Source organism: Trachemys scripta, chromosome 3, assembly GCF_013100865.1.
Source record: "Trachemys scripta elegans isolate TJP31775 chromosome 3, CAS_Tse_1.0, whole genome shotgun sequence".
Lineage (NCBI taxonomy): Eukaryota > Metazoa > Chordata > Testudines > Emydidae > Trachemys > Trachemys scripta.
The window spans coordinates 2,019,222-2,034,382 of record NC_048300.1 but is presented as its reverse complement, the minus strand read 5'-3'; the positions used below and the strand labels follow the sequence as shown (position 1 = coordinate 2,034,382).

Below are 15,161 nucleotides of genomic sequence, written 5' to 3'. Positions count from 1 at the left end.
AGGTGTATCATACAAGTAGTATCAGATATTGGACAGTCACTTCACCGGTCTCATCCCCATCTGTAAAATGAGTAATACTTACCCCCTACTCTACAGGGGTGCTGTGATGATTAGTGAGTAAACAGCTGGACAGTTTTGGAAAATAAAGTTCTAGAAAATGCTTAGTCCTGTACTCTAGGGGGACAATATCCTCAGCTCATTTAGGTTCTTAGAGGGTCCCATAGCTGAGGCCAAAGGAGGGTCTCTGCCTACTGGTTCTACACTGCAGTCCTCCACATCAGCAGTCAGCCCTGGCCTTTGAGAGAAGGTCACCAACCGTGCTGTTCTAAGCCTTTCAGAAAGGAATCCATTTCAGTTTAGGAGCTTTACAGCAGGACAACACACTTTGCCTTCAGCAGGCTGTTTATAGAAGCATGGGAAGGTTTACTCCTTGGGTAAACCTAAATCAGCATCTTCTGAGACAGTCTAAAACTACCAGAAAAATCCCAGGTAGGGATTCCCTTGCTTTGCTCCCAACTTAAGTTATGCCTCTTCCTCTGTTCTATTGATGCAGACATCAGAGAAACAGGTGCAGTTCAGCACTTGTGATTCTCAGCGAGGGTGGGGGGTGTCTGGATTCCCATTTAAAGTATCCATGACAGACAGGTGCAAACACTCAATCCAAAAGGAATAGCAATAGACTTCAGTCTAGCCTGCTGAAGATGTTTCTTGCTACTCTGTGTTGCTGGCAAGAGGTGTTTTGATAAGTTCAGTAGGAGCCTGGAAGCATGCACAACCCTGCAAAGCAAAGGGTAGCTACTGTCAGTTCCACCACCACTGTTCAGTCTTCAGAACATGTTTAGTGGCAACCAGGCATTCAGAATCTGTTTGCACCCTACTGTTCACATTCAATACAGTACCTAGAATTAATTGTTCTGCAACTTTCAGTAATTAAACTGAGGATGACTCAACTGTATTAAGGATAAAGAGATTGTAACAAGAATCCACTCTTAGTTATACCTGCACACATTTATACATCTGTTGAGATTTGACAAGCTTTAGAAGCAGGTGATTTCAGACCTAGAATAGCTTACTCAACATGAGGCAGGCACACAAGAATGGGATTCACTGAAACTGAGCATGGAGCTGCATGAGGGAGGGGTGTGGCCTACTCACTGCTCAGAGGTTTAGGCATTTAAACTTCGGTTGCGATCTACAGTCACACCACCACTGCGAAAGTTAGGTACCTAAGACAGGTCTTAAGACAGGGGGTAGAGACACCTACCCACAGCAAAGTGGTTAGGAGGTGCACCTGGGATGTGGAAAACCTGGTTGAAGTCCCTGCTCCAACTCAGGATCTGAAAACAGCTTCCAGATCCCATGTAATTGTGCTAATCCCTGGCCTGTTGGACAATGTGACCTCACTAGAGCCCTTCATCTCTGTGCAACAGTGCTACACTGCCCAACAGTGCTGTATTGTCCTCACAGCTCCCTTGGAGAGAGGGCAAGGTGCTCAGCTACTTAGAAACAGCAGACAAGCTTAAAAATCATTTCTAAAATACACAAGTTTTAGAGCTTTTGAGGTCACAGGTCCAAGCTTTACTTCACAGCCAGGAGCACTGCAAGATTGAAGCAGCTGAGATTTTGGTGCAATCATGACAGCTGGAGCTTTAAAATAAAAAAAATAAATATCAAAAATTGGCAGTGCTGAAGAGGCCACTTCAAGCACCTGCTGGATCCTTGGCTCCAGGACATGGGTTAAGAGATGGACATCTGTTTGGAATTTGAGTTAGAACATCACACAAGGTTTTTCTTGAGTGTTAGAGCAACACTCATGTTATAGGTCAGCTAAACTGGCTTCAGCAGTAGCTTTCTCCACTTATTGCCACAAAAAGGGAGATGAAAGTTGAAGGCCTGTACCTACAGCTGGCACCATGCTCCACTTTACCCCTGCCCAACAGTCTTGGATACAAGCAGCCACCTCCAGCTGAAGGGAGGGGAAGCTTCAGCATTAAAACACTTTCTGGTGAAATGCTTATGGTAGCTTATAACAAACCAGTTGATATTTACAGAATTCCTCTTGAAGAAACCTGGATGAAAGACTAAGAGATGGAAAGCAGTTCAGGAATGCTGAAATAAACAGAAGTTTAACTTACTCAGTGGGTTTAAGACAAGTTTTCTGAAACAAAGTTGATCATGCAGAAGTCAAACCCCTATACTGTAGAAGGCATATCAAATCTTCCACTTTAGACCCAGAACTGGGAATGCAAGAAGCGTTGCCTGCAGTTGTTCAACTATTTTAGGATCTCATCAGGCTAACATTTGTGTATAGGTTTTTTAGCAAGACATCCAAGGAGCAGATGGGTTTGGGACAATTTTGCTGTAGGTGACATACATCCTTCCACCACAACCTGATGGCCAGCGCTGCCAGCAGCGTTATAGGGGCTGTGAAATGAGCTTGACAATCCTTCAGAAAGAAGGGAGTGCTATGATGGAGTAAGTTGGCACCATTGTGAAGGCATTGTAGAATTCTCATTTATCTTTGTTGTAATTTACTAGATTGTCAAACACCAGCCAAAAAAAACCCCTCAAATGTTCTATTTGCTGTCCTGCATCCAATCTTGTTAAATTTTAAAGAAACCACATAACCCAATGTATATGCCTGTTTTAGTTAGAGTTCTTTGTAGCTTGAAGGCTCATCTTTCACCAACAAAAGTTGGTCCAATAAAAGATTACCTCACACACCTTCTCTCTGAGTTAAAGATTTTCTCCAGACTCAAAACACCTGCTACTCCAGAAAAAAACAGACAAGCTACATTGATGTTCCAATTGTTTCCCATCTGAATTTATTGCCCATTGCATGAAACAATCATGGCAGAATTCCCTTATGCCTAGTGCATCATATTTTTAGATTTAACTTGATTCCTTGATTTGTCTGAAAAAGGAAGTTCTAGAAGCTTTAACCAATCAGTTTCACACTTGCTACAAGGTAAGTAATGATGAATGCAAAACGATCCATTGCACAACTGATCATTTTCAGGTGAAACTGAAATAGTTAAGATGCTATTTAGTTACCCTTCTTTAGGCTTATTTTATATATTTGAGAACATTTTAGTTCATATCCGTTTAATACATATGGAATTGAAGGTCACAATCCATAATAAAACAAAGTTTCTGAAAAATACAATCAATGAAGTTCGGAAACTTACATGCAACTCAACAAGTGAAGTAGCATGCTTTGAGGTCTACACCTCTACCCCGATATAACGTTGTTCTCGGGAGCCAAAAAAATCTTACCGCCTTATATCGAACTTGCTTTGATCCACCGCAGTGTGCAGCCCCGCCCCCCCAGAGCACTGCGTTATATCCGAATTCGTGTTATATCAGGTCGCGTTATATCGGGGTAGAGGTGTATTAATTAGGATGAGATATTATACCACCACAATTTTTAATTTATTTATTTACAAGACTTGCTAGACAAAGTGTTCTCTTTCAAAGAGAGACATGCCAGCATGAAAGGGGAGCAATATATTTTCACAGTTCATCTTCATTAAAAGCTGGAGCACATTTGTGCAATTCTTGTTTTATCGTTTCAGATTCAATAGCTGACATGATTTATCTAGTGGAATACAGACACACCAACATTTCTTAAAGAAGAAAGATGAGTTTCATTTCATATATACACAACTTATTTTAATCATGTACTGAAAATAAATTACAGGAAATAACTTTAAAATGCAACAGAGGACAAAAAGTTTCACAACCAACATTCCCATTGATTTCCCAGGGGGTGAGAGATCGCAGTGCTCAAGGCAGGTAAATATCACAAATATATCAAAAACGTCAAACCGTTTATGCATTCACACGTTTACATGAGCCACAAGCATTCCGTCACAGGGACTGTACTTAGCCTACCACAGAACCAGGTTTTGCCATAAACTACAAAACTTTGATACAAAATTGTATTTATATATTTATATTTCATATACACGCCCTATCTGACTTCTTAAAAATAAAAACTAAACACGCTGTACAGACAGTCCTAACTCATTGCTTCATAGCTGTAGGCAACTTTTTTTGGATGGAACTTCCCCCCAGTAAAATTAATGGCGTATTAGATACATGAAGGCGAAACTGCAGAAAAAGACAGCTCAGTTTTCTGATATGCATCTCCTGTAGGACAAAGTTTGTGAATCAAAAAAGGCAAGACAAATGTACACTTTGAATCACTTCCTTGGTTACAATAGTTAGTTCTGTCATTTTTTGTAGGGAACCAACATGCATTCCGAGAACAGTAGTGTAAAAAGCAGTAAAGCAAGATCTTTATACAGTGGCTCAATATTGGCTTCACTGATGCCAGCTAGCACTGACATTTCAGTCTGACTCTTGATACAGTGATTTTATAAATACTCCGGAAGTTAAAAGTTCCAATGGGATATTGGGTGGCTAAACACACGGTTACAAGATTTCCTTGTACACATTTGACAATTACTTCCCTGAAATATCCTTGTACAGAGGATACATTTCCATTGCACACCAGACACTGCACCTTCTCAGAAAAGGAGGAAAGTCACTCACCCTGGGACACGTGCACAACACACAACAACTGCATTTAGAGTCCCCGCATTTACCAGTCTCCATGGCACTGGTCTGTCTTAGAAGCAGATTAAAGAGAATGCTTAACGTTGACACTTATTTTTCATACTTGATGGCACCAATCAGTGAAGCCAGTCACACTAAACTACATCTATAGTTGATTGTAAACTTTGGTTTATTTGTATTGAGTTCTCATTGTACAGCATGTCTAGGATGAGAGGGCAGAGTTGAAGAGGAGATGAATTGTCAGTCTGTCTTTAACCTGGCATGATGAGACACCTGTTCAGTGAGGCCTGCTTTGATAGAGTTTGTTACAGACTGCCTCATGTTATCCTCCATCAAATTATCACTCAGGGGCTTCAATACCTGTGGTATGAGAAATGTGCAAAATAAAGATGAGGTAAATCAAATAACCCTTTAAAATATATAAAATACAAGAATTCAAGTAATGAAAAAAATTAAGATCTTGGAATCTGAAAAATAAAAAACGAAAACTAAAAAGGAAATGGTAAAGAGCTGTGGTGCTACTGTAATGAGGTGAATCATGAACAAAACCGATTTCCTCCTACACGGCATCATTTCACTGAATTCAAACCACTTTACAGTTCCTAGAAGATGGATGTGCAGTTCCATACCCTATAAGCAGCATCAATCTGGTAGGGTTACAGCATTTATGCAGACCGGCCCAGACGGTCCTGCCTATTGTCCTATATGTGTAAGTGTGAACACTTCAGATACAGAAAGAAATGTAAAAATACTGTCTAATTTTTCTTCTTGTTATTGTTGGACGAGAGTCGCTGTCGTTGCACTGATGTAAGAACACGGCGAATCATTCGACGTCTAACAACTTCAAAGAGTTTGGAACACACCTAAAATATGAATTCAGCTGTTAGGAAAAGGACTCGTAGCAAGCAGTAGGAAAATAAAGGCAACTAATTAATAAGACTAATTGCTGCTAATTTCTCACCTTCCTGGGATTCCTCTGAAGCAAAGAGAAAAGAGAAAAGCAGAGAGATTTAGAAGTCAGTAGCAAGAACATGCATGAGACACTGGGGAAAGGAATCCACCTTCAGTTTCAGAATGATTAAGGGCACATCTACACTACCGCTGCTGCAGCAACACAGCTCCAGCTGTGCCCTGAGAGATCCATAGTGTAGATGTTTCCTACATTGGGAAGAACTCATCCATCACTGACATAGCTAATCCATCTCTGAGAAAGAATTCTTCCATCAGAGTAGCTGCGGCTACATTGAACTAACTACAGCCCTGAGCAACACAAATCGGTCAATCTCATTTTTAAGCGTAAGCCAGGCATTAGGCTAGCAATCAGAGAGGAACTGGTTCTTATCTCACAGTACAACGTACAGTCCCAATGGCAATGACAGGTGTTGTCTGTGATGTTGCACTCCATACGTTTTATGGAAATACGCCGAGTGTGGCTATGATAGGTTTCAGAGTAGCAGCCGTGTTAGTCTGTATCCGCAAAAGGAAGAAGTGGGCTGTAGCCCACGAAAGCTTATGCTCTAATAAATTTGTTAGTCTCTAAGGTGCCACAAGTACTCCTGTTCTTTTTGTGGCTATGATGTAACTGGAATATGCTTTATGCAAAAGGTCCCTTGTAAGGTATCATTACAAAGCTTATAATCTACCGAGTGTGATCATCCTATTTGTATGTATGTATAATTCTTGTATCTGAAGCTAGAAATATAAAGTACAACTCTGAGGTACTATTGTAATTATGCAAAGTGTGGGCCATTAATGGTTTAGAATCTTGATGGCTCCCATTGACTAGAACAATTGATTGTAAATGGCTGTTTACTTGCAAGCCTTCCTGTGTTCAGCCAACCCAGAAAGAATGGTGGAATCCATCTTAAACCTGGGGCTTTTCCATTTAGAAGGAGGGGTGGGGACCCAGAGGGACAAAAGATTCCCACCTTGTGCCAAAGCTAGAAGAGGGGATGGGAGAGAACAAAGAGGGGTCCCATTCATGAGAAAGCCCCTGCTTTTCACCTAAGATGTCTGCTGGAACTAACAAGGTCTGTACCAGGGGAAAGGATCGGGCCCAGACTAGGAAGGAGTCTAGTCTGTGAAAGAAGCTTACTGGGACATCTCAGAGGCTGAGATTTACCTGTAAACAATTTCTTAATGTATTAGGCTTAGACTTGCGTGTTTTGTTTTATTTTGCTTGGTGACTTATTTTGTTCTGTCTGTTATTACTTGAAACCACTTAAATCCTACTTTTTATACTTAATAAAATCACTTTTGTTTATTAATGAACCCAGAATAAGTGATTAATACCTGGGGGAGCAAACAGCTGTGCACATCTGTCTATCAGTGTTCTAGAGAGCAGACAATTTATGAGTTTACCCTGTGTATGCTTTATACAGAGTAAAACAGATTTATTTAGGGTTTGGATCCCACTGGGATCTGGGTGCTGGTAGGTGACCTGCTGAGCAGTTTTTGGTTAAAGTCTGCAACTTTGGGGGCGTGGACCAGACCTGGGCCTGTGTTGCAGCAGGCTGGCGTGTCTGGCTCAACAAGGCGGGGTTCTGGAGTCCCAAGCTGGCAGGAAAAACGGGCTCAGAGGTAATTTCAGCACATCAGATGACAGTCCCAAGGGGGTCTCTGTGACCGAACCCGTCACATTGTCTACACTAGAAAGGGTTAGTCGGTACAGTTGTACTGACAAACCCTCTTAGCTGGAATGGAGCTTTCACCAGCAAGAGAGTCCCCAAGCAAAGTGACACCAGCAAAAGGCTTTTATGCCAGTATAACTGCAGCTATACCGGAGTCTTGGTCAGCATAGCTAGGTCAGTTGGGGTGTGATTTTCCTCCACACACCCTGAACCAACATAGCTCTGCTGGCAAAACTTAAGTGTTGATTTACTATGACCTGGTCTCTTCATTGGAGAGACGACCCAACTGCATGCTTAGAAACCCCAGTTTTACATGTGACGCTGAAGAAGTCTATACTCGAGGAAGCCACTTCAAGCTAGGACAAAACTATTCTGAAGTCAGAATTTATATCGCACTGCAGGAGGGTATGGATTGTTTCAAAGCTTCCGGAATTAGGACATAGAAAGTAAATTACGAGAATTTAACAGATTTCCTCAAATTACAACCCTATCGTCTAGTTTTGCTTCCTGCACTTTAAGAGAAAATCTGTCAAAGGTAACTTACATAGTTGAGAACAAAGATTTATCACCGTATTACTCCTATCCTGCACATTGCCCCGTACCATTTTACATACAGTAATCCTGAACCGAGATTCAGTATTTAAACAGCCAGTTTCCATTGTGAGGCCTTAAGTATTGATTTTCTACCTCATACAAGTATTTGCTTGTCACTTTTTAGCATCACATCTCTCATCTGAGATCTCAACACAAGTCATTGCATCACATCCAAAAAGTTTCACTTCCACCACACTATAGGTATTAGAGCTAACCTTTCCTAAAGGCATTTCCTATTCAATCTCTGAAAAGCCATCAAAAATCCTATATGCGAACCGCCAAGTTGGACCCATACAGTTGGCCAATCAGATAAAGTAGCAACAAGATTGACTTGAGGCAATAAAGGCAAAATGACATGTTCCCAGATTAAGAGTTGAATGAAAAGTCATCTACCATATTTGCTACCTTAATGTAAGATCATATCCTATGTTGGCTTTTAAAAGGCCAATTGTTCCAGCCAGTGGTTCTCAACCTATTTACTATTGTGGGCCACATATGCAGCTTTCTATGTGTTATATGGACCACATCCACACAACATATATATTACTTGTATGGCCCTGAGGAGGTCACATGGGCCAAGCTGTGCGCTGATTGGGCCACAGGTTGAGAACCACTGGTTCCGGCAAACATTTTTACATTGGCAACTATACCAGCCACTATGCTACTCAAAACGTTATTAGTAACGTTTAAACCCATCTGTTTTCCCAAGATGAGACAGCACAGCCATTCCTCCTGTGGAAGCTACTGCAAGCTGGACTCCTTGCAGGTATTCATTACCTCTAATTTTCTTCCCTGCAGTCTTTACTTAGCCTCTCGTCAGTGCCATGCACTCTATCCAACAGCAAGAGGGGACCGATATAGAGGTGATTCTGGGCAGTATTGTGGTGTCAGAGCACTTGCACCAATAAATCGATGGAGTCTCACATGCACCATATCAGGAATGAAGATGTACAACTTTAACTTACTTCTCTAAGAATCCTTCACTGGCTTTTTAAATTTACTTTTCAGAGAAGTAATCAACAAGGATTTTTAACAAAAATCCTTTCACCTTTGTGCTACTCTCAGAACTTAGTGCCAGCAAAGACCTCAGATAATTAGACACTGGATGATATCCTGGGCTGGCTTTATAGTCTGATTTCTCCAAGGTATCCTCCTTGAGAGTTACCAAATGTCTACACTTCTGAGTTCATTTTACCTTCCAGAAGAACTAGGATTCTTTTATTCGGCTCTAGAACCCTTTCTGATTAACAGCATTAAACAGGAATTGTGATTGGCAAGCTCGTCCAAGAAAGGACACTTTCATAGTGAAATAGATACCAACCTGTTCCCATAATGCTTCAGCGATTTGATCAATGGCTGTTCCAACTTCTCTGAATTCCCCAGAGTACTTAACGTATGCCCAAGTACAAAGGGATATCAGCGCTAGCCCCATGATGAGATTGCACAGGCTAGCGATGGAGTTCATACCAAGGAAGCCAGTCAGTCCTGAGATGATATACATGGCAAACATAACAGCAAATAGAGTGGCAGGGGTACGAGCAGCATAAAAGATGTTTTTGCCATCATTGTGCTTCACAAAGTTTGCATAGATTTCATCGAGCTCCGCTTCAAGCTGGTCCTGGTAGCGCCGACAGAACTCCTCTCCTCCCATTTTTTTCACAGAACAGAACTGTTTGACAGCTGACTCTTTAAAATCCTGGTGCTGTCTCTCTAGGTCTGATGGAGCAATGTAAGGCTTATCTCCACCGCAAACCTGTGAGAAGAATAACCAGAGGTGAGGGGTCAGGGTACAGCAGGAAGAGCTTGTGCTGTTCAACACTGCATTCAAAACAACAACAAACCATAACTTGCTTGATGTTTGATTCTTAGAGGGCAGTAGTTCGAGCACCACACGCACCCTGCAGCTGACCAAGGTCAGAATACGCCAAAACTCCAAGTAAGTGGTTAAGACACTCCTGCTTCAGACTGAAGCCTAAGAATCAGAAATAGCCTCAACCATCTGGTAATGTTCAGACTAACATGACTTTATATTCTCCAGCGTTTGTTTGTTTGTTTTTTGGGGAGGGGGGGCAAGGGGCTCAGTGGCAGTGAGGAAACTGTGGACCCGTTGTAACGTTGACCTTTACAGAATAAGTACACAGGAGCAATTCTCTCCCTTTAGGTGAAGTAGAATCTCAGAACCACCTGGCTGTTGTTAAAACAGGTGGGAAAGGGGTAGCGAACTCTAGCCCTCGCCTCAGCCTCTGCTTTGGACCTAGCAGGGTGAAACCACCCACTGATGCCAGCTAGGCCTTGTCGATCCCCAGTTTTCACTGTGCTGCAGCTGGGCAAAGCTATCAATAGTGGCACATGCAGTAGCTGTGCCTGCCGACTTGAGAAGACAGCACTGCGCCAAGTGACACTGTTCACTTACAGCCCAGAAGGGTTAGAAACATTCCCTCCCCCAGGAAAACCCGAGATTCTTCAAAACATGATGCCCCAGCCTGGGAAAGCTTCCCTTTCTCCCCATGGAAGGGTGGATTTTTTTTTAAAACCCTGCTGGAAGCTGTGACTGTATCTTGTAGATTTAAATATTCCATATCAGAAACTTGATTTCACAGAACTCTAATGGCTCACAGAGTCTGAAATATCAATCGGATCTTGGAAGGTGCCAGCTCTTCATTTCTGGACTACAGAAAGTAATCAAGTTGTTTGGGGGAGCAATTTAAAGTGATTCACCAAACTACCTCCAATTAAAAAGTTACATGATTTTCTGGTCAATTAGAAGGGCACATAAGACACTACTTGCAAGACTTCAAACTACTCAATTTCCACCCTCGGCAGCCCGGCTAACAAGAACAAACCCTAAGCTAGGATGCAAATCGGTGCTGTGGTGCTAAGTGATCATATGTGGAAAGGTAGCTAGCTTGATGGATCAGCCACTGTGCCATCTCCAGCCAGACTAGGAACCTACTGGTTTAGCTAGTATAAGCCACTAGGACTGTACAACCAGTGTCTCATGAGCTTGGTCAAAGCCCTAGCTGTGTCCATCTCTCTGCTTGTGTTGCAGCCCCAACCCCCTCTTGAAAGGGGCAAATATCCATTGCTGCCATGGTTCCTTTCCAAGAGAGCTTTTAAAGGAACAGAGGAAATGCTATAAAATCATTGATGTGAAACCAGAGGATGAGACCCACAGCATGGAGCCGCGCTCGCCGGTCAGTCGAGCAAAAGGAGTTGACTGAGCCAGTTATGATGCAACAAACAAGAACCAGAGGCTGGGGAAGCATTTTTAGTCTGCTCAGAACTTCAGCTTTGGAGCATTCTGAACAGTGTCCAGCCCAGGAACACTCCCCCATAAGCATGGCTCTCTCAAAGTTGGGATGATTTCAGACACAGCAGATTTAACAGGTCTACACAGAATCAAACACACTGGGCCATAGTCTGAGTTCACAAAAACGCTGTCATAATTCCTTGGCTCTTGGTAAGTTCAGCAGAGTGTGAAGACAGACTCCAAGGAATACTCCAGCTGCCCATCACATAACATTACCTTTTCATCTGTGCATCAGACTCCATGAGGGCAAGCAGGTGATTTGAATGATAAAGGCCTCCCTCTACCTGAGGAGGTACTTGGGCATGCTCAGCCTCCCACCTTCGATTGGCCCATGAGGTCAGCATCCATCAACCACTAGTTAAATTCTCAAACAAGTCCCTTCATGCTTCCTCCCATGCTGCCCCCATGCGCACACCAGCAGCTTAGCTGTAGTGAGACCATTGCTCATCAAGGTGACCCATGTGGCCTCATTGTTTCCATGTCTGTATCCGCCTGTTCTTTCTCATCATACTTAGATTGTAAACTCTTTGGGACAGGGACTCTTTTGGCAGTATTTATACAGCACCCTGCATAATGGGGTTCTAGTCCATGACTTGGGCTCCTAGGCGAATTGGTAATACTGACACTAAAGACTTGATTAAAACTAGTGTTAATCAAGATAAAGACCAAAACAATTATTTCTACTCTGTTAGTGTCAAAAGTTTCAGACCCATCTGTCACATCAAGACTTGGTACAGAAAGTGTTCAAAGTTATCCAGAAGATGTTTTATAAGGACTTGTTTTGTTTAGCCACACTTACTACATAAACTACATCACTTATAGACTCAGACTCAAGTCAGAAGGGACCATTATGATCATCTAGTCTGACCGCCCGCATGATGCGGGCCACAAAAGCTGACCCACCCACTCCTGGGAAGTTCCTATGAAAACAGGATCTGTAAGAAAACATCTGTTCCTGCTTATTCCTTACCTGAAGTCTAAATCCTCCAATATTGCAATCATCTCCCAGGCCAGTCATGACTTCAGCTGGGAAATAATTCAGCACTTTTATAACAATTCATCTGAAAACCTCAAAGGTCTTCACAAAGTGGGAATTCTCCTACTCCGTTTTATTACATAGGGATTGCCAGGCTGGAGCAGACCCGGAGTCTACCTAGTCCAGAATCCCGTCTCTGACAGAGTCCAGCACGAGATGCTTCAGAGAAAGGTGTAAGAACCCTGCAGTGGGTAGATGAGGGGTAATCTGCCCACATTAGGCATCATCCTGATCTCTAATAGAGAAAAGACCAGCTTAAATCCTGAAGCGTGAGGTTTAGTATCCCTTCCAAAGGTTTTCTCATCTAGAATTGTTATAGTTAATGATATGCTTGATAACCACATGTACCCAATCTTTTTGGATCATATTAAGTTCTTAGCCTCGATGACTTTCTCTGGCTGTGAGCTCTACAGTCCAATTACAAATTGTGTGAAAAAGGATTTCCTTTAATCTGTTTTGAATTTGCCACCTTTTAGTTTGATGTGATGCATCCCCTTGTTCTGGGGTCGGGAGACAAGAACAACAAAAATTCCTGATCTCCTTCTGGGTACCATTCATTATTTTATAGACTCATTCCCCTCTAGTCTCGTTTCTAAGGCAAACAATCCCAGTCTCTTCTCTCCTCGTATGACAGTTTTTCCAGGCCCTTGATCACTCTTGTCACCCATCTCCAAGCTCTCCTGATCTGCAATGTTGGGACTCATTAAGAAAGGGATGGAGAATAAGACAGAAAATATCATATCGCCTCTATATAAATCCACGGTATGCCCACATCTTGAATACAGTGTGCAGATGTGGTTGCCCCATCTCAAAAAAAGATATATTGGAATTGGAAAAGGTTCAGAAAAGGGCAACAAAAATGCTTAGGGGTATGAAGGGAGAGAAATAAGATCGGGACTTTTCAGCTTGGAAAAGAGATGACTAAGGGGGGATATGATAGAGGTCTATAAGATCATGACTGGTGTGGAGAAAGTAAATAAGGAAGTGTTGTGTACTCCTTCTCATAACACAAGAACTAGGGGTTACCAAATGAAATTAATAGGAGCAGATTTAAAACAAACAAAAGGAAGTATTTCTTCACACAATGCATAGTCAACCTGTGGAACTCCTTGCCAGAGGATGTTTTGAAGGCCAAAACTATAACAGGGTTAAAAAAGAGCTAGATAAATTCATGGGGGAATAGGTCCGTAAATGGCTATTAGCCAAGATGGACAGGAATGGTATCCCTAGCCTCTGTTTGCCAGAAGCTGGGAATAGGTGACAGGGGATGGATCACTCGATAACTGCCCTGTTCTCTTCATTCCCTCTGGGGCACCTGGCATTGGCCACTGTTGGAAGACAGGATCCTCGGCTAGATGGACCTTTGGTCTGACCCAGTGTGGCTGTTCTGTTCTTATGCAATATCCTTTTTGTGGTGTGGTGGCCAGTACTGCACACAGTTAGTCAAGAGGTGGTCACGGCACTAATTTACTGTAGCTACAGGAGCAGATGAACTCTTAAATTGATGCTATTTTCATGGGAACATGCTCCACAGTAAGCGAAAGATCTCCTGATATCTATAACGTACATGTACAATCGTATTTCAGAATTTCCCATATGGTGTCAATGGTTCTGTGATAAGTGGCTTTAAACTGTTGCCCAACTTCATGGTCTGAAGATGGCAATGGGCCTTGGTAATGAGTTTACTATAACAGAATACCTTCTCAATGGAGTTTGAAGTAGCATATGGTGAATGAAATTGTTAGCTACAAGTAGCTATTTGGAAGAAACGTTTTGGATTTTGCAAGTATCAGGGGGTAGCCGTGTTAGTCTGAATCTGTAAAAAGCAACAGAGGGTCCTGTGGCACCTTTAAGACTAACAGAAGTATTGGAGCATAAGCTTTTGTGGGTGAATGCCCACTTCAGACCATATGTGTCTGATGAAGTGGGCATTCACCCACGAAAGCTTATGCTCCAATACTTCTGTTAGTCTTAAAGGTGCCACAGGACCCTCTGTTGGATTTTGCAAATACTGAATATTTAAGTACCTTTTAATCTTCAAATTTTATGGCTAACAGTAGCTATTGCTCTATAGCCGTATAGAAAATTATCAGAAATCAGTCATGTAATATCGCCAAAACCCAAACCATTTTTTGTTATGTTTTTTAGTATGAACCCTGCACAGTGATGCTATCACCAAATGCATCTGTTCATTCTACTAGCTGCTTCATATATTTTTAATCAGCTGCTGCTAATAGAATTCTCAAGTCATTTAGTATGTGGTGTTCCACATGTAGAAAATACATCTCAATCCCGCCCCCCTCCCTCACCATCAATTTCCTTCTCCCTCCCTCATGAGTGATCTTGTGACTTTTGCTGCATGTGTGATCTTCACACATGGAGTCCTGATGCTCAGCCAGTTTGTCCATTAGTATGTTAACCATGTAACCGTTTAACACCACATTGTGCACAACTCTACAACAGAGGCCTTACTACACACACCATAGCTTTAATTTTGTAATCAACATACCTGCTCCATGCCTTTGTTGTAGGTGTCTTTTGCTCCTGCTACTGCAGCAAGATTATTGGCTTCAGCTGTTGCCTTGGGAAAATGAAAGCGTACAGATATTGACCAAGCACTGTACATGGTTGTATCGGACTTGCCAGTAATTAGTTCTACATTCTGAAGCACCAACACCTTTAACCAGTTTTGTACCATTTCATTTTGAATGTTTACCCATTAACTTCAGACCCAAAGAAAACCTTCCATGTGAACAAATAAAGGATCTGCTGTAAAATAGATTAAAACAGCTCACTAGAAGCAAAGATTTCAGCCCTGGCACTCTAGAAAAGCTACGTAATTATACACCCATATGCCTGTACATGATTTTTCTATCATAAGACAGGTATGGAAGAGACTATTTTGATGGTTACCAACTGGAAAAAGATATCCAAATTAACATATTAGAAAGTGGTCAGAAAAAAATTCCATCGCTGTATAAAAAGCAGTTTCCCCCTCTCCACTGAATGT

General features: G+C 42.1%; 1 protein-coding gene across 2 annotated transcripts in view; it reads right to left on the bottom strand.

Moving 5' to 3' along the window:
- Window positions 1–3,413: 3,413 nt before the first annotated feature.
- ATL2 (atlastin GTPase 2) overlaps window positions 3,414–15,161 on the bottom strand; it is a gene marked incomplete at its 5' end in the record, with an annotated part of 31,733 nt that continues 19,985 nt past the window's right edge. The window contains 4 exon segments of one of the 2 annotated variants that reach the window (XM_034763919.1): window positions 4,948–5,444; window positions 5,543–5,557; window positions 9,127–9,558; window positions 14,661–14,732. In XM_034763919.1, the coding sequence (XP_034619810.1) occupies window positions 5,337–5,444; window positions 5,543–5,557; window positions 9,127–9,558; window positions 14,661–14,732 (627 nt within the window). 2 annotated transcript variants of the gene reach the window in all.